General features: G+C 51.3%; 1 protein-coding gene across 1 annotated transcript in view; it reads left to right on the top strand.

The window, feature by feature from the left end:
- The window catches only part of LOC132590903 (collagen alpha-1(V) chain-like), a gene marked incomplete at both ends in the record, with an annotated part of 136,449 nt that overhangs the window by 67,708 nt on the left and 45,264 nt on the right, over positions 1-23,477 (top strand). The window contains 11 exon segments of the mRNA XM_060263828.1: positions 502-546; positions 641-694; positions 1,512-1,556; positions 4,844-4,897; positions 6,538-6,582; positions 8,959-9,012; positions 9,126-9,233; positions 10,811-10,864; positions 15,003-15,056; positions 18,061-18,105; positions 23,324-23,377. Of these exon segments, the coding sequence (XP_060119811.1) occupies positions 502-546; positions 641-694; positions 1,512-1,556; positions 4,844-4,897; positions 6,538-6,582; positions 8,959-9,012; positions 9,126-9,233; positions 10,811-10,864; positions 15,003-15,056; positions 18,061-18,105; positions 23,324-23,377 (612 nt within the window).

Genomic DNA, 23,477 nt, shown 5'->3' with positions numbered 1-23,477 from the left:
AAATTACTTCGAGAATTAAACCACTCTTTCAATAGAGTCATTCACAAAACCAATGTATTTATATAAACAAAACAACAATAAAGAATTCAGTACAAGGTAGAAAAGCCCATCGCATAAGAGTCCATAAGGATGCACTACTGAAAAGTAGTTTTTTTGTTGACACGCAGACTTCTCCTTGCCAAAAATAGACAGGCTATTCAACGATGCTATGAATGTTCTGTCGAATGGATTCAGATATTGAAGAGAATTACTATCGATAACACGATCCCCAGGTAAAATTTCGTGTTTCGATTAGTAACTTCTTCCGATTGATATACTTCGATAATCTGGAAGCAATGCTCAGAGGTAATTTACATGCAGGAAGTCTATTTCTTGCAGTGGCTTTAGCAGTTCTCGACTGGGGACTGGGGGACTGGAAACGTGGGGGGATCCAGGGGGTTGGTGTCAGAAAAGTCAGCCCGGACTATCTGACGTTGTGTCTTCCTCCGGGTTTCTTTCTAGGGTCTGCCTGGACCACAAGGCGCCATGGGGCCTCCGGGAGAAAAGGTGAGATTTGCCCCACTCGACTGCTGTGGGGACGTCTGGGCTAGGGTGCCGAGCCACTGCTGGTCTGACATGTTTCTTCCTCTCTCCCACTCAGGGCCCCAGAGGGAAACCTGGCGTACCAGGGATGTCTGGCATGGACGGACCCGCTGTGAGTATTTGCCCCCTCCCTGCAGTCTCTCAAGCCCATCTCTTGCCCCACACGTAGGGTTGCCAATCCCCAGGTGGGGGCAGGGGATCCCCCGGCTCGGAGGCCCTCCCCCCGCTTCAGGGTCTCCAGAAAGCGGGGGGAGGGGAGGGAAATGTCTGCTGGGAACTCTGTTATTCCCTATGGAGATTTATTCCCATAGAAAATCATGGAGAATTGATCTGCGAGTAACTGGGGCTCGGGGGGGGGGGGCTGTTTTTTGGGGTAGAGGTACCAAATTTTCAGTATAGCATCTAGTGCCTCTTCCCAAAATACCCCCCAAGTTTCAAAAGGATTGGACCAGGGGGTCCAATTCTATGAGCCTAGCTACTGTTTTGAACAGGAAGTCCTCAGGTTTTCTCTGGCCTAGCAGCCATTTTGAACAGGAAGTGCTCAGGTTTTCTCTGGCCTAGCAGCCATTTTGAACAGGAAGTACTCAGGCTTTCTCTGGCCTAGCAGCTATTTTGATCATAAAGTGCTTAAGCTTTCTCTGGCCTAGCGACCGTTTTGAACAGGAAGTGCTCAGGTTTTCTCTGGCCTAGCAGCCATTTTGAACAGGAAGTACTCAGGCTTTCTCTGGCCTAGCAGCTATTTTGATCATAAAGTGCTTAAGCTTTCTCTGGCCTAGCAACCGATTTGAACAGGAAGTGCTCAGGCTGGCCTAGCAGCCATTTTGAACAGGAAGTTCTCTGGTCTCCACTACCTACAGATGCCATTTCCTAGCCAAATTCAAACCCATTATCACTAAACCAATGTTCTCACACCGATTCTATTCTCTTAGGGCCACCCTGGAAAAGAAGGTCACCCTGGAAGCAAAGGAAACCAGGTAAGAACAGGCCGTGAAAGGCATCATCCAAAGATTTTTTTTTCTCAGGTGGGGGCTTTCTGGAAAGGGCCCTGCAAAGAGTGACCACCACAGTTCAGTGCAGTAAGGCCACAACACAACTGATGCCCACGGCATCCAAGCGACCAGATTCCCTCCAAAACAGCCAGAGAAGGGAAGACACATTTTAGAACAATGCGGTTATAGCATTGGAGAAAGTCCAGAAAAGGGCAACTAGAATGATTAAAGGGCTGGAACACTTTCCCTATGAAGAAAGGTTTCTCTTTAGCTTGGAGAAACGTCGACTGCGGGGTGACATGATAGAGGTTGACAAGATTATGCATGGGATGGAGAAAGCAGAGAAAGAAGTACTTTTCTCCCTTTCTCACAATACAAGAACTCGTGGGCATTCGATGAAATTGCTGAGCAGCCAGGTTAAAACAGATAAAAGGAAGTACTTCTTCACCCAAAGGGTGATTAACATGTGGAATCCACTGCCACAGGAGGTGGTGGCAGCCACAAGCATAGCCACCTTCAAGAGGGCTAATTTAAAATCCTTTTATATTTAATGAGAAGCTGGTTTTATTTTCCATAGCCTTGAGATTCCTTAGTAACTGAAATCTCTGGTCAATAAGCTTGTATTGAAGACCAGAATCTGAACGTTTTTTTCCCCTTTTCTTTCTTTCTTTGGTTGTTCTGTGTAGATTAAAGATAAACATAAGAGAAGCCATGTTAGATCAGGCCAATGGCCCATCCAGTCCATCAGTTGCTATTAGCCACAGTGTGTGTGTATGTATAAAATTTTTGGCCACTGTGTGACACAGAGTGTTGGACTGGATGGGCCATTGGCCTGATCCAACATGGCTTCTCTTATGTTCTATTATAATAATAATAATAATAATAATAAATTTTATTTGTACCCCGCCCTCCCCTGCCGAAGCAGGCTCAGGGCGGCTAACAATACGGTGCCCAATGGTGCACCAACAATAAAACAGTTACATTGGAAACATTAAATTAAACATTAAATGTACATTACAAACATTAAATGTACATTACATACAATTACATTCTTATGTAAACTGTGACTTTCCTGACACGAAGTGAGACACACATGATCCCACCCATGTTCCCTCTAAGCCGCAGAGTCTTGCGAGCAAAAATTCTACTTTGTGAGCTACCGGCATTCAAGTTGTGGGCTGCTGCCTAGATTAGTTTGTTCTGGGGGGTCATTTTTCCTGAGCTACGACAAAAATATGTGAACCGGAGGCTAAAAAAACTGCGAGCTCGCTGACACACTCTCAGCTTAGAGAGGACCCCACACACGCGAAGGTGCCTTGGGCTGAATCAGACCCTTGGTCACTCAAGAAGATACTTTGCAGACACAGCCTCGGTCCGTATTCACATGTTCTGTTTCCCCGCCTCCTCCCTTGAAGAGGTGTCCATTGAAGCTCGGGGGGGGGGGGGGGGGGGGAGAAATGGACGCCTTCTCTATCCACCAGGGGGCAGCACAACCACGGCCCACAAAAGGGGACCATAGATTTAAGGCATTGGAGACACATTGGGCGTTTTCGCACTTACCTTACGCCGGAGCGACGTCCCTCTTCACCGCGCAGCGTCTGCGCGGATTTCGCACTAATTGCTCCGCAGAACCCAGAAAAGCCGCAAAGTCCCGCGGCTTTTGCGTCGCAAATGTAAACTGGGTTTTGGCGGTTTACATTTGCGACGCAAAAGCCGTGGGACTTTGCGGCTCTTCTGGGTTCTGCGGAGCAATTAGTGCGAAATCCGTGCAGACGCTGTGCGGTGAAGAGGGACGTCGCTCCGGCGTAAGGTAAGTGCGAAAATGCCCATTGTATGTGTGGGTGTATCTGTTCACAAACACACACACGCACATATACACCTCTCCCTGCAGGGAGCACAGTGGTGTGGAGGAAAAAAGGGCCCTTATTTCAGGAGCAGAGAGAGATTCCAAGCAGCCCCGGGATAAGGACGGGAGAGCTAGTTAAGTGACAAAGAATCGTAGAATCCTAGAGTTGGAAGGGACCTCTAGGGTCACCTAGTCCAAAACCTGCACAATGCAGGAAAGCCACAAATACCTAACCCAAATTCACAGGATCATCATTGCTGTCAGATGGCCATCTAGCCTCTGTTGAAAAACCTCCAGGGAAGGAGAGCCACCACCTCCCGAGGAAGCCTGTTCCACTGAGGAACTACTCTCATGGTCAGGAATTACAGAGTTGGAAGGGACCTCCAGAGTCATCTAGTCCAACCCCCTGCAAAATGCAGAAAACCCACAAATACCTAACCCAAATTCACAGGATCTTCATTGCTGTCAGATAGCCATCTAGCCTCTGTTGAAAAACTTCCAAGGAAGGAGAGCCCACCACCTCCCAAGGAGGAAGCCTGTTCCACTGAGGAATCGCTCTAACGGTCAGGAAGTTCTTCCTAACGTTGAGCCGGAAACTCTTTTGATTTAATTTCAACCCAATGGTTCTGGTCCTACCTTCCGGGGCCACAGAAAACAGTTCCACACCATCCTGTAGATGACAGCCTTTCAAGGACTTGAAGATGGTGATCCTATCACCTCTCAGCCACCTCCTCTCCAGGCTAAACATCTCCAGCTCCTTCACCCTTTCCTCATAGGACTTGGTCTCCAGACCCCTCACCATCTTCGTCGCCCTCCTCTGGACCTGCTCCAGCTTGTCTAGAGCCTTCTTAAAATGTGGTGCCCAAAACCGAACACAATACTCCAGGTGAGGTCATACCAGAGCAGAGTAAAGCGATACCATCACATTACGTGATCTGGACACTAGACTTCTGTTGATACAGCCCCCCAAAAAAGGCGGCGAGGTGCCATCTCCATTTCCTGTGCCTTTTTTCACCGCCGCGTAGCCGGTCGAAATTCAGTTCTTCTTTTTGACGTAGAGGCAGTGATAGAGGAAAGCTACTCCAGCTGGATTTCTGTCTGCCACCCAGCATTTAAAAGACCTAGGAGTCAGATTGCTGGTGGGGTGAGGAGAAAAGTTCGGACTGTTCTGTAAGTGGATTCAGGCGCAGAGCTATGTTGCTCTGATGCGGCAGAACAAAGCTTTAAGTCCAGGGCACCTTGAAGACGGGCCAAGTTTTATTCTGAGGATAAGCTTTTGTGTGTAAGCACACTTCTTCAGATATGGTCTGCATCTGCATGCATGCGAAAGCTTCTTCCTTTTTTTGTGTAAGTGTTCAGGGTGAAGGAACTGATCGTTGTGCTTCTAAATTGGTCTCCCTCCCTGCTTTTTCTCTGTGTCTTCCAGGGCCCGTCTGGTCCTCAAGGTCCAATTGGCTACCCAGGCCCTCGTGGCGGGAAGGTAAGTACCCGATTGGCTCACAGGGCTTGACACGACCAGGTTACCCATCATCCCTAGCATGCGATACGCAGAAGTGCCATTTCTCACCCCCAAAGGACATCCTTTCTGCATTGGCAAGCAGAGTGAAAGGAGGTATCGAGCGCCATGCCCTTGAGAACGGGGGAGGGCAGGGGCCCCTGGCTTTTGGAGGGGTTGGGAGGAACCAGATATGGGAGCAGAGCAGACTTCGCCCCACTTGGATCCTTGAATTGTGGAGCCGAAGAGGGTCAGATTATCAAGGGATCTGTAGGACAAGGAGGGGCATCGAGGTCTGAAGCTGCCAACGCTTCTTCCTGGGGGCAGCCCCTGGGCTTCCATTCTCAGCTACGCAGGAGCCGAAATTCAACTGGCAGCAGAATTTGTCCCATCACTGCACTTGGTTAAGAGCCAGCTCAGTGTAGTGGTTAAGTGGGTGGACTCTTTAGCTGGGAAAACAGGGTTTGATTCCCCACTCCTCCACTTGCACCTGCTGGAATGGCCTTGGGTCAGCCGCGGCTCTTGCAAAGCTGTACTTGAAAGGGCAGCTTCTGGGAGAGCTCACTCAGTCCCACCCACTTCACAGGGTGTCTGTTATAGGGGGAGAAGATATAGGAGATTGTAAGCCACTCTGAGACTCTGATTCAGAGAGAAGGGCGGGTTATTAATTTTCTTCTTCTCCTTTCCTCCTTCTCCTCCTCCTTCTTCTTCTTCTCCTCCTCTATCGCCTCCTCCTTCTTCTTCTCCTTCTTCTTCTCCTCCTCCTCCTTTTCTCCTTCTTTTCCTTCTCCTCCTTCTCTTTCTTCTTCTCCTTCCTCCTCTCCTCCTCCTTCTTCGCCTTCTCCTCCTTTTTCTTCACCTTCTCCTCCTCCTGCTTCTCCTCCTCCTCCTCCTTCCTCTTCTCCTTCTCCTCCTCCTTTTTCTTTTTCTCCTTCTTCTTTTCCTTCTCTTCCTCCCCTTTCTTCTCCTCCTCCGCCTTCTTCTCCTTCTTCTTCTCGTTCTCCTCTTCCTCCTCCTTTTTCTTTTTCTCCTTCTTCTTTTCCTTCTCCTCCTCCCCTTTCTCCTCCTCCTCCTCCTTCTTCTCCTTCTTTTCCTTCTTCTCCTCCTCCTTTTCCTTTTTCTCCTTCATCTTTTCCTTCTCTTCCTCCCCTTTCTTCTTCTCCTCCTCTGCCTTCTTCTCCTTCTTCTTCTCGTTCTCCTCTTCCTCCTCCTTTTCCATTTTCTCCTTCTTCTTTTCCTTCTCCTCCTCCACTTTCTTCTTCTCCTCCTCCTCCTTCTTCTCCTTCTCCTCCTTCTTCTCCTCCTCCTTCTTCTTCTGGGAGATATCTCCACAGCTGAATCACAGCTGAATATCTCCTCACCGTCCTGTGTGCAGCTCTTTGAAAAACATAATGAGAAAAGAATCCCTTTAGCCCAGGGAGAAATAGTTTTAATACATGTAATACCTGGGGAAGACCGTTGCATGGGGTGGGGGCTCCCCTTAGGACCCTCCCTCACCCTGGCCAAGTTGTTGTCCCAAAGGTGGAGACCAAGAGCTGAGGTCTTCTCTGCCTTTAAGACTCAACACCTCCCCCACCCCCCACCCCACACTATAACCTCCCTGTACTTTTCTCACCCCTCCCCAGGGCGTTGATGGCATCCGTGGATTGAAAGGGCACAAAGGGGAGAAGGTAAGTGTGGCGTCTTGGGGACGAAGATCGGGAAGGGAACTGGGGTGGGGGATATTCCAAGACACAGATTTCCTGGGGCCAGTCAGAGGTTTCCTTTCCCATGAGCCATGGTCCGTCCACGCAAGCCAACTCAGCCTAGGGTGGGCTTCCATCATTGGCTCTGTCGTGCCAGAAATCCTTCTGATAAAAAAATATTTCAGCTGTCCTTAAACTGTGAGTGACTGTGCTGATTATCGGGCCTCAGATTCAGCAGGAGCTCACAGGAGCACGCAGCTCCTGAACCTTTCTAAGGGTTCCCCCTCCTCCTCCCCACCTACCTTGTCCACTGAATAGGAGGTGCAGCTGCATAACAATCCCTGGATGAGGAGAGCAAGCAGCCAGCCAGCCGCCAGGGGCTTTGCCACACCCCCAGCAGCCCTCATGAGCCCCTGGGGAAGCCCTTGCCACCCTTTCCCCACTTCTTCTGTGATTTTGGGTGGCGGGTGGCTTTGACTATGGAGGGGGGGCGGCTAAGGAGAGCCCCAGGTGAGCGAGGCCTGCTTGGGCTGGCTGGATCTCTAGCAGGCCTCACTCACCCAGGGCTCTCCTTTCTTGCATCGAGTTCCTTTCGGCTTGGGGGGGCGGGGCGGCAACTGCTCATTAATTATGCTAATGAGCTCCACCACCTATTTTTCTACAAAACAACCCCTGCCGATTATCAAACTTGCATGTGCTTAAAGTGAAGAGAGAGATGGATCGGCGGGGGTGGGGGGGGGGTGTCGCTTTGTTGGTCTGAAGCCGCAGAACAAAGTCGGAGGCCAGTGGAACCTTCAAGACCAGCCAAGTTTTCTTCTGTGTATAATCATGCAGCACCCAGGATGAAACTTCATTGGTCTTAAAGGTGCCAATAGACTCAAACTTTGTGTTCAGTAAAGACAGAGGTGATAGACCTTGAAAAAGACAGACGAAGGTGGGGGTGCAGTTATAACAAGGGGACAGAACTAAAATATATGTCAAAGACAAAGAAAACAGACATACTACAGCAGTTTGGATGACTGACTTGATTAAGTTATGGGCTTCCCAGCCATCCTTCAGGTGGGATAAGAGCATAACATAAGAACATAAGAGAGGCCATGTTGGATCAGGCCAACGGCCCCTCCAGTCCAACACTCTGTGTCACATAAGAACAGAAGAGAAGCCATGTTGGATCAGGCCAATGACCCATCCAGTCCAACACTCTGTGTCACATAAGAACATAAGAGAAGCCATGTTGGATCAGGCCAGTGGCCCATCCAGTCCAACACTCTGTGTCACATAAGAACATAATAGAAGCCATGTTGGATCAGGCCAATGGCCCATCCAGTCCAACACTGTGTCACATAAGAACATAAGAGGAGCCATGTTAGATCATGCCAATGGCCCCTCCAGTCCAACACCCTGTGTCACATAAGAACATAAGAGAAGCCATGCTGGATCAGCCAATGGCCCATCCAGTCCAACACTGTTTTACATAAGAACATAAGAGAAGCCATGTTAGATCAGGCCAATGGCCCATCCAGTCCAACACACTGTGTCACATAAGAACATAAGAGAAGCCATGTTAGATCAGGTCAATGACCCATCCAGTCCAATACTCTGTGTCACACAGCAGCCCAGACCCAAGTGCCAACAGGTGGTCCATCGGTGGGGCTAGAACTCCAGAAGCCCTCCCACTCTTGCCCCCCAAGCATCAAGAATACAGAGCATCACTGCCCCAGACATAAGAGAAGCCATGTTGGATTAGGCCAATGGCCCCTCCAGTCAAACACTCTGTGTCACACAGTGGCCAAAACCCAGGGGCCATCAGGAGGTCCACCAGTGGGGCCAGGACACCAGAAGCCCTCCTACTGTTGCCCCCCCACAACACCAAGAAGACAGAGCATCACTGCCTCAGACATCAGAGAAGCCATATTATATCAGGCCAATGGCCTCTCCAGTCCAACACTCTGTGTCACACAGTGGCCAAAAAAACCAGGTGCCATCAGGAGGTCCACCAGTGGGGCCAGAACACTAGAAGCCCTCCCACTGTACCCACCCCCAAGCACCAAGAAGACAGAGCATCACTGCCCCTGACAGAGAGTTCCAACAATATATATTTGTAGCATCCAACCCAACTATAAACCATCAAGTCCTTGACTTGGGGGAATTCCTGGGGGCACTTTGGGGGGGCGGTGAGGCTTTAAGAGGGCTTTCTCATGAGGAACTGATGCTCCTGGGTCCTACACTTACTCACCCCGCACACCACGGCCCAAGAGCAACATTTGCCTCCTGACAGAGATGGCGTTTGTGGGGTGGGAGGGGAGACCCAGAAACCGATGACTTCCCCCACCTCGACCTCATGGTTTTTGTTTCCTGCAGGGAGAAGAAGGATTCCCTGGCTTCAAGGGGGATCTGGGGGTGAAAGGCGACCGGGTGAGTGTGCCCCCCTTTGCTCCTCCCTCCAGGAAACCGCCCCTGTCTTCTCCACGCCTGTTTGGGCAGTTCTGCTTTCCGCTTCACCCACTCTGCCTTCTCTCCACGCTCAGGGGGAAGTCGGTGTCCCAGGATCCCGAGGTGAGGACGGCCCAGAGGGTCCCAAAGGGCGGACCGGCCCCCCTGGAGATCCAGGTCCCCTCGGTCTTCTTGGAGAGAAGGTGAGGAAGGGTCTCGGCTGGCTGCGGCCAGGCTCCTTTGAAGGGGGTGGGGGGATGGTGGGTGTCCTCTGCGGCGTGTGGCTGGAGCTCGTCTCTTCCAACAGGGCCGGTGCGTGGGAGTAGGCAAAATAGGCAGTCGTCTAGGGCGCCACCTGACCTAGGGGGCACCACTGGGCATCCCCTCCCCGACGCCTGACTCTGGCCTGCCCACTGTCACCTTGTCCTCTCCCATCACCCAGCTGCCCTCAACAAAGCCAAGCCACCCCCTCGCTCTCCCCGATGCGCAACTCGGCCTCACACCTTATCCTATCCCGCCATCCTCCTTTTTGGCGTAGCCGGCGAGCACCCGTTTCCACAATTTTTTTAAATGACTATCACATTTTCTTTTGATTTTTTTGGGGAAAAAATAAAGGTTAAAAATCGGTAAATTAAAAATGTGAAAAGTTTCAAGTTTGGCACCTTCATTTCCCCCTATATTTTTAAATAAGGGAGGGGGTCGCTAGTGGGTGATTCTCCTAGGGCGCCAGATTTTTGACAATAGTTAAAGGCTAGAGGAAACGTAAACAAACTATAGTTTAAAAATGTGATTATGGGACTAGGGTTGCCAATCCCCAGGTGGGGGCAGGGGATCCCCCGGTTTGGAGGCCCCCCCCCCCGCTTCAGGGTCATCAGAAAGTGGGGGGAGGGGAGGGGAGGGAAATGTCTGCTGGGAACTCTATTATTCCCTATGGAGATTTATTCCCATAGAAAATGATGGAGAAATGATCCGTGGGTATCTGGGGCTCTGGGGGGGTTGTTTTTTGGGGTAGAAGCACCAAATTTTCAGTATAGCATCTAGTGCCTCTCCCCAAAATACCCCCCAAGTTTCAAAAATATTGCACCAGGGGGTCCAATTCTATGAGCCCCAAAAGAAGCTGCCCCTATCCTTCATAATTTCCTATGGAAGGAAGGCATTGAAAAGGTGTGCCGTCCCTTTCAATGTGATGGCCAGAACTCCCTTTGGAGTTCAATTATGCTTGTCACAGCCTTGATCTTGGCTCCACCCCTAATGTCTCCTGGCCCCACCCCCAAAGTCTCCTGGCTCCACCCCCAAAGTCCCCAGATATTTCTTGGCAACCCTATATGGGATTATACCCTTTCTTATTTTTTTTTCCAACCTATTTTGATAAGGATTATCGTTAAAGTGAGACTATGGGAATTTATTTTTCTTCCATTTTATTTTTACGAAAAAGACTGAGGACTAAAGGAGTATAAAGAAGATGGATCGTCATCATAGTGAATGGTTTTTCCCCTTATTTTTAATTTACTATAGCTAAACTTTTTTTTTTAATGAAGATTCTTAAAATGTTAACACTACCTTTTATTTCTTTTTAGCACTCTAAGTAAAATGCACCGGTGGAGGTCACGAAAAAGGGGGAGGGAGGTGGCAGATGGGATGCAATGCATCGGTACTAAACATTTAATAACAGTTGAATGTTATTATAATACGTTGCAGAATAATAAAAATTTGTTTTAAACGAGACAGCCTGACACCGGCCCTGCTTCTTCATCTCTCTCTCTCTCTCGTTTTTCCGCAGGGGAAGCTGGGAGTTCCGGGTCTGCCTGGCTACCCGGGGAGACTGGGCCCCAAGGTCAGTAGCTCCTGCTCAAGAAGGCCCTTGACCCTGATGGTTTGAAGGAAGGGAAGCAGAAGGGCATGGGGCCCAAACGCCGTCCTCTGAGGCTGCCCTTTTCAGTCCACCTTCGGTGTTATCCTTTGAGGTCCGGAGAGCCCTCATGATGGAATTTTGGTTAAAAATTAAGATGGGCTAAATACATGGAGGAGGGGGAGGGGGAAAGAAAGCAACTTGAACTTTAGGAAGAACTTCCTGACCGTTAGTGCGATTCCTCAGTGGAACAGGCTTCCTCCTTGGGAGGTGGTGGACTCTGCTTCCTTGGAGGTTTTTAAGCAGAGGCTGGAAGGCCATCTGACAGCAATGAGGATCCTGTGAATTTAGGGGGAGGCATTTGTGAGTTTCCTGCATTGTGCAGGGGGTTGGACTAGATGACCCTGGAGGTCCCTTCCAGCTCTATGATTCTATGAAATGCATCCTCCAAGCCATTGTTCCTTAATGCTTTGGAGTTGGGAGGAAGCAGTGAAGTGGCCAAGTTTGAGGGTGACACTGAATTGTTCAGGGTGGTGAGAACCAGAGAGGATTGTGAGGAACTCCAAAGGGATCTGTTGAGGCTGGGCGAGTGGGCGTCAACGTGGCAGATGCGGTTCAATGTGGCCAAGTGCAAAGTAATGCACATTGGGGCCAAGAATCCCAGCTACAAATACAAGCTTATGGCTTTGGCATTCCCATACCTGTGGGACCACCTCTCCCGCCATTTTCTGCCACCCCAGTTTTGTTGCTTCAAGTGCCAACCTGCCAAGGGGCAAAACCGATAACTACCTTCACATGTAGCCTTTTCTGTTGTGGCCCCCCCACCCTGTGGAACAGTTTTCTGGAGGAGTGTGGGAGGCTATGCAAAACAGAGCTGGTCCAGAGGCGTTTTGGCCCAGGATATTGGGCTGCCCTGTAACAGTTACGTTTCAGCGTGAAGTGTGGCATAAGGGGGTGGGGGACCATAGATTGTTCCTCTGTGCCTACTTTGTTTTATCCGTGGCTGCAACTGTGCTCCTACACTGTAGTAAGAGCCAGTTTGGTGTAGAGGTTAAGTGTGGGGACTTTTATTTGGAAGAACCAGGTTTGATTCCCCACTCCTCCGCTTGCAGCTGCTGGAATGGCCTTGGGTCAGCCAGAGCTCTCTTATCTGGGAGAACTGGGTTTGATTCCACACGCCTCCACTTGCAGCTGCTGGAATGGCCTTGGGTCAGCCAGAGCTCTCTTATCTGGGAGAACTGGGTTTGATTCCCCACTCCTCCGCTTGCAGCTGCTGGAATGGCCTTGGGTCAGCCAGAGCTCTCTTATCTGGCAGAACTGGGTTTGATTCCCCACTCCTCCACTTGCAGCTGCTGGAATGGCCTCGGGTCAGCCAGAGCTCTCTTATCTGGGAGAACCGGGTTTGATTCCCCACTCCTCCCCTTGCACCTGCTGGAATGGCCTTGGGTCAGCCAGAGCTGTCTTATCTGGGAGAACCGGGTTTGATTCCCCACTCCTCCCCTTGCACCTGCTGGAATGGCCTTGGGTCAGCCAGAGCTGTCTTATCTGGGAGAACCGGGTTTGATTCCCCACTCCTCCACTTGCAGCTGCTGGAATGGCCTCGGGTCAGCCAGAGCTCTCTTATCTGGGAGAACCGGGTTTGATTCCCCACTCCTCCCCTTGCACCTGCTGGAATGGCCTTGGGTCAGCCAGAGCTCTCTAATCTGGGAGAACCGGGTTTGATTCCCCACTCCTCCACTTGCACCTGCTGGAATGGCCTTGGGTCAGCCAGAGCTCTCTAATCTGGGAGAACCGGGTTTGATTCCCCACTCCTCCACTTACAGCTGCTGGAATGGCCTTGGGTCAGCTTAGCTCTCTTATCTGGGAGAAACGGGTTTGATTCCCCACTCCTCCGCTTGCAGCTTCTGGAGTGGCCTTGGGTCAGCCATAGCTCTCTTATCTGGGAGAACAGGGTTTGATTCCCCACTCCTCCACTTACAGCTGCTGGAAAGGCCTTGGGTCAGCTTAGCTCTCTTATCTGAGAGAACCAGGTTTGATTCCCCACTCCTCCACTTGGACTTGCTGGAATGGCCTTGGGTCAGCCATAGCTCTCTTATCTGGGAGAACCGGGTTTGATTCCCCACTCCTCCGCTTGCAGCTGCTGGAATGGACTTGGGTCAGCCATAGCTCTCTTATCTGGGAGAAACGGGTTTGATTCCCCACTCCTCCGCTTGCAGCTTCTGGAGTGGCCTTGGGTCAGCCATAGCTCTCTTATCTGGGAGAACCGGGTTGGATTCCCCACTCCTCCACTTGCAGCTGCTGGAATGGCCTTGGGTCAGCCATAGCTCTCTTATCTGGGAGAACCGGGTTGGATTCCCCACTCCTCCACTTGCAGCTGCTGGAATGGCCTTGAGTCAGCCATAGCTCTCTTATCTGGGAGAACCGGGTTGGATTCCCCACTCCTCCCCTTGCACCTGCTGGAATGGCCTTGGGTCAGCCAGAGCTCTCTTATCTGGGAGAACCGGGTTTGATTCTCCACTCCTCCACTTGCAGCTGCTGGAATGGCCTTGAGTCAGCCATAGCTCTCTTATCTGGGAGAACTGGGTTTGATTCCCCACTCCTCCGCTTGCAGCTTCTGGAGTGGCCTTGGGTCAGCCATAGCTCTCTTATCTGGGAGAACCGGGTTTGATTCCCCACTCCTCCGCTTGCAGCTGCTGGAATGGACTTGGGTCAGCCATAGCTCTCTTATCTGGGAGAACCGGGTTGGATTCCCCCCTCCTCTGCTTGCAGCTGCTGGAATGGCCTTGGGTCAGCCAGAGCTCTCTTATCTGGGAGAACCGGGTTTGATTCTCCACTCCTCCACTTGCAGCTGCTGGAATGGCCTTGGGTCAGCCATAGCTCTCTTATCTGGGAGAACCGGGTTGGATTCCCCCCTCCTCCACTTGCAGCTGCTGGAATGGCCTTGGGTCAGCCAGGGCTCTCTTATCTGGGAGAACCGGGTTTGATTCCCCACTCCTCCACTTGCAGCTGCTGGAATGGCCTTGGGTCAGCCAGGGCTCTCTTATCTGGGAGAACCGGGTTTGATTCCCCACTCCTCCACTTGCACCTGCTGGAATGGCCTTGGGTTAGCCACAGCTACGGCTGGAGTTGTCCTTGAAAGGGCAGCTTCTGGGAAAACCTTCTCAGCCCCACCCACCTCACAGGGTGTCTGTTGTGGGGGGATAAGATATAGGAGATGGAAAGCTTTAAAGTGCTGTCCTCTAGAGGATGGTGTGGAATTGTTTTCTATGGCCCCAGAAGGTAGGACCAGAACCAATGAATTGAAATTAAATGAAAAGAGTTTCCAGATCAACATTAGGAAGAACTTCCTGACCATTTGAGCAATTCCTCAGTGGAACAGGCTTCCTCGGAAGGTGGAGGGCTCTCCTTCCTTGGAGGTGTATAAACAGGGGCTAGACGGCCATCTGACAGCAATGAAGATCCTGTGAATTCAGCGGGAGGTGTTTGTGAGTTTCCTGCATTGTGCAGGGGGTTGGACTAGATGACCCTGGAGATCCCTTCCAACTCTATGATTCCTGACCATTAGAGCGGTTCCTCAGTGGAACAGGCTTCCTCCTTGGGAGGTGGTGGGCTCTCCTTCCTTGGAGGTTTTTAAACAGAGGGCAGATGGCCATCTGACAGCAATGAAGATCCTGTGAATTTAGGGGGAGGTGTTTGTGAGTTTCCTGCCTTGTGCAGGAGGTTGGACTAGATGACCCTGGAGGTCCCTTCCAGCTCTATGATTCTAAGCCGCTTTGAGTCTCTGATCCAGAGAGAAGGGCTGGGTATAAATCTCCAGTCTTCTTCTTTCTGCATTGTTTAACAGGCCGCATTAATCCTCGCGCTTTGTTTCAGCTCCTTATTGCTTTCTTAACTGAGTGTCCCGTCCTGTCAGTTGTGTTTGGTCTGCCTTGTAGAAGCAGGCGGAGGATAAACAGCGTAAATACATACAATTCCTTCCTCTCCCTGGGGCCTTTGATGCCTTCTGTGGTTCTGCGTTCCTAGGAGGGATCTGCCAAGCACTTTTCCTCCGGGTGACTTTCTTCTTTCTCGCCTCCACGCCACCTTCCTCACCGCCTGTCTCTTCCCCCTTCTCTTTCCCCAGGGCTCACAAGGTTTCCCCGGATTCCCTGGGACAAACGGCGAGAAAGGAGGACGGGTAAGCAGCAGCCCCTGTCGTATTCCAAGATCCTCTCTGAAGGGGGGAGGTATCCCGGCCTTGGAAGGGATAAGAAGGGTGGGAGGAAGGCCTAATTTTGGGGCCAGGAGGCTCCTCTTGTGTTGCCCCGATATGCAGAGTGGGGGGCTGAGAAGAGAGGGTCTTCCAGGGGCCAGGCAGGGAAATGCCCTAGAGCAGAAGTTTCAAATATCCAACTTAGGGGCCAGATTAGACCCCTGAAGGGCTCCTATCAGGCCCGCAAGCAAGTCTGTGTCCTTCTCCCTTTCTCTCACTTCCTTCAGTTATCAGAGACGATCGAATAAAACAGGGGCGGCCAACGGTAGCTCTCCAGATGTTTTTTTGCCTACAACTCCCATCAGCCCCAGCCAGCATGACCAATGGCTGGGGCTGATGGGAGTTGTAGGCAAAAACATCTGGAGAGCTACCGTTGGCCACCCCTGGAATAAAATATTGCAGAATTGCTCATCTTTTAAGCATGTTTTATTTTTAAAAAAGAAAACCTTTAATTGTGTTTGCCTGTGTCCTTTATAATATCTCTGCTACTTGGCATTACATTTTATGACGTGGTTGGTCCGGCCCGACAAGGTCTCATTTATGTCAGATCCGGCCCTCATATGTAAACATATGAAGCTGCCTTCTACTGAATCAGACCCCCCTGGGTCCATCTAAGTCAGTCTTGTCTTCTCAGACTGGCAGCGGCTCTCCAGGGTCTCAAGCGGAGGTTTTTCACGCCTACTTGCCTGGATCCTTTTTAGTTGGAGATGTCGGGGATTGAACCTGGGACCTTCTGCTTACCAAGCAGATGCTCTACCCTGAGCCACAGCCCCATTCATGGCTCTCCAGCTGAGGTTATTCACGCCTACTTGCCTGGACCCTTTTGAGTTGGAGATGCCAGGGATTGAACCTGGGACCTTCTGCTTACCAAGCAGATGCTCTACCCCTGAGCCACAGCCCCATTCATGACTCTCCAGGGTCTCAAGCTGAGGTTCTTCACGCCTACTTGCCTGGACCTTTTTGAGTTGGAGATGCCGGGGATTGAACCTGGGACCTCCTGCTTACCAAGCAGATGCTCTACCACTGAGCCACCGTCCCTCCCTTAAAGAACATATGCAGCTGCCTTCTACTGAATCAGACCTCCCTCGGTCCATCAAAGTCAGTATTGTCTGCTCAGACTGGCAGCAGCTCTCCAGGGTCTCCAGCTGAGGTTTTTCACATCTACTTGCGTGGACCCTTTTTAGTTGGAGATGCCGGGGATTGAACCTGGGACCTTCTGCTTACCAAGCAGATGCTCTACCCCTGAGCCACAGCCCCATTCATGGCTCTCCAGCTGAGGTTCTTCACGCCTACTTGCCTGGACCCTTTTGAGTTGGAGATGCCAGGGATTGAACCTGGGACCTTCTGCTTACCAAACAGATGCTCTACCACTGAGCCACAGCCCCATTCATGGCTCTCCAGGGTCTCAAGCTGAGGTCTTTCACGCCTATTTGCCTGGACCCTTTTTAGTTGGAGATGCTGGGGATTGAACCTGGGACCTTCTGCTTACCAAGCAGATGCTCTACCACTGAGCCACAGCCCCATTCATGGCTCTCCAGGGTCTCAAGCTGAGGTCTTTCACGCCTATTTGCCTGGACCCTTTTGAGTTGGAGATGCCGGGGATTGAACCTGGGACCTTCTGCTTACCAAGCAGATGCTCTACCCCTGAGCCACCCTCCCTCCCCACATCACAAATGAGTTTGGCACCCCTGCCCTGGAAGCTTCAGATGTGATTTGCGGGTGGAAAGCATCCCACTCCATTGGTGGGGAACTGAGGAGAGCCGTCCTGCTGTTAGACTCTCTGGTTTTTGGTACTTCCAGGAATCCAGATCAAGCGCCACAGTGCTCAAACGCTATCTAATTCAGCAGAACCGGGACTGTATGTGTGCAGTCCACCTACAGAGCGGCGCAGTTTTTCTCAGTTTCAAAGTAATAATAGACGCAAGGAGAGTCAACAGGAAGATTGGCCCACAGTAGTCCTGTCTGTCTCACAGACTCTTTTGTAACCCCCCCCCCCCCCCCCGGGAGGTTCCAGCACTTCCGAGTCCCACTCTCTGGCCTGGGAAGACCCTTTCTGGTCTTTCATCCAGACTGCACAAGATTTGTTGGGGTGGGAGTATGTGGAGAAAAAAAGCACTCTGTACATGCTCAGTGGTCCCTCGTTCAGTGTTTTACAGCTCCCCTGCATGTATTTTACTTGCTTCTGTGTAGGCCAGTTGGGGATTTTGCCCCTCCCTCACTTGCTGAGCCCCGTGGCGCAGAGTGGTAAAGCTGCAGTATTGCAGTCGAAACCCTCTGCTCACGACCTGAGTTCGATCCCCGGCGGAAGCTGGGTCTTCAGGTAGCCAACTCGAGGTTGACTCACCCTTCCATCCTTCTGAGATCGGTAAAATGAGTCCCCAGCTTGCTGGGGGGAAAGTGTAGAGGACTGGGGAAGGCAATGGCAAACCACCCCATACAAATCTGCCGTGAAAACGTTGAGAAAGCAACGTCACCCCAGAGTCGGAAGCGACTGGTACTTGCACAGGGGACCTTTCCTTTTCCTTTTCCCCCATGCTTACAGGGCCCCGTGACGCAAAGTAGTAAAGCTGCAGTACTGCAGTCGGAGCCCTCCGCTCAGGTCCCTAGTTCGATCCCAGCGGAAGCTGGATTCAGGTCACCGTCTCCAGGTTGACTCAGCCTTCCATCCTTCCGAAGTGGGTCAAAGGAGTCCCCAGCTTGCTGGGGGTGAAGTGGAGATGACTGGGGAAGGTGATGGCAAACCACTCCGTCAAAAGTCTGCCGTGAAAACGTGAAAGCAACGTCACCCCAGAGTCGGAAACGACTGGTGCTTGCACAGGGGACCTTTCCTTTCCTTTCCACTTGCTGGTAGGGCCGCGTCAAAAGAAGGGAAAGGTCTTTGCAGCGTTCGGCTTTTGAGGCCTTGCCTTGTTCTCTTCCTCCATTGCAGGGTCTCTCTGGGAAGACAGGCCCCCGAGGAGAGCGCGGGCCCACGGTGAGTACTTCAGAGCTGTGTTGGTATTTTTGTATTTTAAGTAGAGTTGCCGGTGTGGGACTTCTTTCACACATGCACATGGCACAACGACATCCCCCGGAAGTCGTACCAGAGAGTTCCCTTCCCCAAAATTGCTAGAGTGTCCCCATGTGAAACCATAGAGTTTTTCACAAATTCCTAGAGCGTCCCCGTGTGACATATTCCACTTCCAGGCACTGCACACGCGGTGCGGGAACAGGACCCTTTGGGCCCTCTTTCCGTTCCAGCTGCTCTCCTTCTGGCTTCTCACGGGCCCTTCGTTTCCAGCAAGAGACCTGGGAGATGCTCCCTTCCCTCCTTCTGAATACTTAGGAAGTCGTTGTTCCTGGAGTTGTTTGACCTCCCTTGTAGAATTTGCTTTGAGTCTCAGTGAGAAAGTGGAGTAGAAATCATTTGACCCAGTCCAGTTCACGTGTAAGTGATGGGGTTGGTTTACTCTGCTCTGGGAAGACCTCACCTGGAGTCTCGTGTTCAGTTTTGGGCACCACATTTCAAGAAGGGTATAGACAAGCTGGAACGGGTCCAGAGGAGGGCAACGAAGATGGTGAGGGGTCTGGAGACCAAGTCCTGTGAGGAAAGGCTGAAGGAGCTGGGGATGTTTAGCCTGGAGAGGAGGCGGCTGAGAGGTGATAGGATCCCCATCTCCAAGTCCTTGAAGGGCTGTCCTATAGAGGATGGTGTGGAATTGTTTTCTGTGGCCCCGGAAGGTAGGACCAGAACCATTGGGTTGAAATTAAATCAAAAGAGTTTCTGGCTCAACATTAGGAAGAACGTCCTGACCGTTAGAGCGGTTCTTCAGCGGAACAGGCTTCCTCCTCGGGAGGTGGTGGGCTCTCCTTCCTTTTAAGAAGGATATAGACAAGCTGGAACGGGTCCAGAGGAGGGCAACAAAGATAGTGAGGGGTCTGGAGACCAAGTCGTATGAAGAAAGGTTGAAGGAGTTGGGCACATTTAGCCTGGAGAGAAGGCGGCTGAGAGGTGATAGGATCACCATCTTCAAGGACTTGAAGGGCTGTCTAGAGGATGGTGTAGAATTGTTTTCTGTGGCCCCGGAAGGCAGGACCAGAACCATTGGGTTGAAATTGAATCAAAAGAGTTTCCGGCTCAACATTAGGAAGAACTTCCTGACAGTTAGAGCGGTTCCTCAGTGGAACAGGCTTTCTCCTTGGGAGGTGGTGGGCTCTCCTTCCTTGGAGGTTTTGAAACAGAGGCTGGATGGCCATCTGACAGCAATGAGGATCCTGTGAATTTAGGGGGAGGTGTTTGTGAGTTTCCTGCATTGTGCAGAGGGTTGGACTAGATGACCCTGGGGGTCCCTTCCAACTCTTCCAACCTTTATAACGGTTCCTCAGTGGAACAGGCTTCCTCCTCGGGAGGTGGCGGGCTCTCCTTCCTTGGAGGTTTTTCAACAGAGGCTAGATGGCCATCTGACAGCAATGAAGATCCTGTGAATTTAGGGGGAGGTGTTTGTGAGTTTCCTGCATTGTGCAGAGGGTTGGACTAGATGACCCTGGGGGTCCCTTCCAACTCTTCCAACCTTTAGAACGGTTCCTCAGTGGAACAGGCTTCCTCCTCGGGAGGTGGTGGGCTCTCCTTCCTTGGAGGTTTTTAAACAGAGGCTAGATGGCCACCTGACAGCAATGAAGATCCTGTGAATTTAGGGGGAGGTGTTTGTGAGTTTCCTGCATGGTGCACGGGGTTGGACTAGATGACCCTGGAGGTCCCTTCCAACTCTAGGATTCTAGGATTCTAGACTTTTCAACAGAGGCTAGATGGCCACCTGACAGCGATGAAGATCCTGTGAATTTAGGGGGAGGTGTTTGTGAGTTTCCTGCATTGTGCAGAGGGTTGGACTAGATGACCCTGGGGGTCCCTTCCAACTCTTCCAACCTTTATAACGGTTCCTCAGTGGAACAGGCTTCCTCCTCGGGAGGTGGTGGGCTCTCCTTCCTTGGAGGTTTTTCAACAGAGGCTAGATGGCCATCTGACAGCAATGAAGATCCTGTGAATTTAGGGGGAGGTGTTTGTGAGTTTCCTGCATTGTGCAGAGGGTTGGACTAGATGACCCTGGGGGTCCCTTCCAACTCTTCCAACCTTTAGAACGGTTCCTCAGTGGAACAGGCTTCCTCCTCGGGAGGTGGTGGGCTCTCCTTCCTTGGAGGTTTTTCAACAGAGGCTAGATGGCCCCCTGACAGCAATGAAGATCCTGTGAATTTAGGGGGAGGGGTTTGTGAGGTTAGAGCGGTTCCTCAGTGGAACAGGCTTCCTCCTCGGGAGGTGGTGGGCTCTCCTTCCTTGGAGGTTTTTAAACAGAGGCTAGATGGCCACCTGACAGCAATGAAGATCCTGTGAATTTAGGGGGAGGTGTTTGTGAGTTTCCTGCATTCTGCAGGGGGTTGGACTAGATGGCCCTGGAGGTCCCTTCCAACTCTGTTTGTTAATTTATTTCCATTTATTGTTTAGGCTTCTAGGCTGCCCCTCCCTGCATGTGGGGCACAGGGCAGCTTATAACAAGAGAAGACACTAAAACAACGTACAGTCTAAACCAAGATGAAATAATATTAAAAGTTGAATCTATGATTCTGTGATTCAGGATGGTGGATTCAGGATGGCCCTAGGGGTGCCACTTTGGTTTGGGACATACCCGGAGGGTAGAGGGGGTGGAGCCTGAAGAAGGCGGGGTCTGGGGAGGGGCTTCAGTGGGGTTCTATGCTCTGGAAGGCCGCTCCCAAAGCGACCATTTTCTTCAGAGGCATGGATCTCTGTTGCCTGGAAATCAGTTATAAGCAGTGTTCCCTCTGAGCTGAGCTAGTGTGAGCTAGCTCACAGTTTTTTAGCCTCCTGCTCACACATTTTTGTCTCAGCTCAGGAAAAATGGCCCCAGAGCAACGTATTTTAAGGCAGTCACTCACAACGTTCATGCCAGTAGCTCACAAAGTAGAATTTTTGCTCACAAGACTCCGCAGCTTAGAGGAGACACGAAAAGCTTGTAAGGTTATAGCAGTGAGAAGTCTCTGGCTACCACCTGGCGATTGGGAAGAACAACAAGGTACTCTCTCTGCTTATGAAACTATTTCTTTGTGTAATATTTAGCCACAATACATAGTACAAAAAATTTTCACAGTACAGAATGCAGTTAGAAAGACAACCTGTGCACGAATCCAGTCCAGTTTGGTGTAGTGGTTAAGTGTGCGGACTCTTATCTGGCAGAACCGGGTTTGATTCCCCACTCCTCCACTTGCAGCTGCTGGAATGGCCTTGGGTCAGCCATAGCTCTCTTATCTGGGAGAACCGGGTTTGATTCCCCACTCCTCCACTTGCACCTGCTGGAATGGCCTTGGGTCAGCCAGAGCTCTCTTATCTGGGAGAACCGGGTTTGATTCCCCACTCCTCCACTTGCACCTGCTGGAATGGCCTTGGGTCAGCCATAGCTCTCTTATCTGGGAGAACCAGGTTTGATTCCCCACTCCTCCACTTGCACCTGCTGGAATGGCCTTGGGTCAGCCATTGCTCTCTTATCTGGCAGAACTGGGTTTGATTCCCCACTCCTCCACTTGCAGCTGCTGGAATGGCCTTGGGTCAGCCAGAGCTCTCTTATCTGGCAGAACTGGGTTTGATTCCCCACTCCTCCACTTGCAGCTGCTGGAATGGCCTTGGGTCAGCCATAGCTCTCTTATCTGGGAGAACCGGGTTTGATTCCCCACTCCTACACTTGCACCTGCTGGGATGGCCTTGGGTCAGCCAGAGTTCTCTTATCTGGCAGAACTGGGTTTGATTCCCCACTCCTCCACTTGCAGCTACTGGAATGGCCTTGGGTCAGCCATGGCTATCACAGAGAGCCAGTTTGGTGTAGCGGTTAAGCGTGCGGACGCTTATCTGGGAGAACCGGGTTTGATTCCCCACTCTTCCACTTGCACCTGCTGGAATGGCCTTGGGTCAGCCATAGCTCTGACAGAGGTTTTCCTTGAAAGGGCAGCTGCTGTGAGAGCTCTCTCAGCCCCACCCACCTCACAGGGTGTCTGTTGTGGGGGAGGGAGATAAAGGAGATTGTGAGCCACTCTGAGACTCTTCAGAGTGGAGGGCGGGATATAAATCCAATATCTTCTTCTTCTATAGTGACAAATTACTGTGTAATAAAGTGCGAATACAAAACGTAATTCATGAAATTTCTTCCACAAGTTATCTCGATGTGCAGGCTGCCGACTTTAAAAAGTCCCGCTTTGATTGCTACTCTTCCAGCAACGGGCGCTCCGTGAATTTTCAAAAAAGACGTCCTCGTTCAACGCTGCTCACTGTTGATCTTCCCAGTGCGTCGTTTGCTGCTAATTGCTTTTTAAAGATAGTGTGGGAATGTAACTTCTCCAGAAGAAGTTGAGCCGCCTTACAGCATCACGCCAATTTGGAATCCTCCTGGAGAAGTTACATTCCCACACTACCTTAAAAAATGTTTAGCAGTAAGCAACGTACTGGGAAGGTCAACGCGAGCGGCGTTGAACGGGGACGTCTTTTTTTGAAAATTCATGGGGCACCCTTTGCTGGAAGAGTGGCAATCGAAGCGGGACTTTTTAAAGTCGGCAGCCTGCACGTCAGGATTCCTTGTGAATTGTGTTTTGCATTTCGCGTGTGCGCTTTATTACATAGTAATTTGTCACTATGGCGATCGAGTTGCGCACATTGTCGTCTTCGTAGGTTCCGCAGTCTTGCGGCGCTGCAGCAGTTCTGCGATATCGTAAAATGCGTCCCAGCATTGCAAAAAAGAACTACATCGAGATTGGGATAGCCGACAAACCGCATGGCATAGAATTGGCGGCTCTCAAGCAGCTGCAATTTACTCTGTGCGGCTCTTGCTTTAACCAAGTTTGGCCCCCCCTGTTCTGGATATTCCGGGCTCCGGGACATGCCAACAGGCGAGGTCAAGCTTGGGGGAACCTGATTGGCAGCCAGTCAGACGTCACAGTCTTGCCACAGAAGATATTTTTGCCTCTAAGTGGTGTCGGGAGGGGTGCGGGTGAGGAGAAGGCCCTTCAGTATAGATCTCTCAATGCTTGTGGTTCTGCTGGGGGGGGCCTTCTTTTCTGGGCTCCTGAAGACAGCAGAGGGAGGGGGGCGGTCTGTGGGGAGAAGCCCCAGCTTTAATTCTGTGCTTCACCTCCCCATGTTTTCTCCTCCCTTTCTCTAGGGCCCCCGAGGTCAGCGCGGGCCAAGAGGAGCCACGGGGAAGCCGGGAGCAAAGGTTGGCTTATGGGGCCACGAGGGAATGGGGGGGGAGGCTGGTGTACCCCCAAGGGGTTGCGTGGGATGGGGGAGCTGGTGGGGCTTCTGGGGGAGGGGGG

This window comes from Heteronotia binoei, unplaced genomic scaffold (assembly GCF_032191835.1).
Source record: "Heteronotia binoei isolate CCM8104 ecotype False Entrance Well unplaced genomic scaffold, APGP_CSIRO_Hbin_v1 ptg001113l, whole genome shotgun sequence".
Lineage (NCBI taxonomy): Eukaryota > Metazoa > Chordata > Lepidosauria > Squamata > Gekkonidae > Heteronotia > Heteronotia binoei.
Note: the sequence above shows the minus strand (reverse complement) of the source record. Positions and strands in the feature narration are given on the sequence as shown.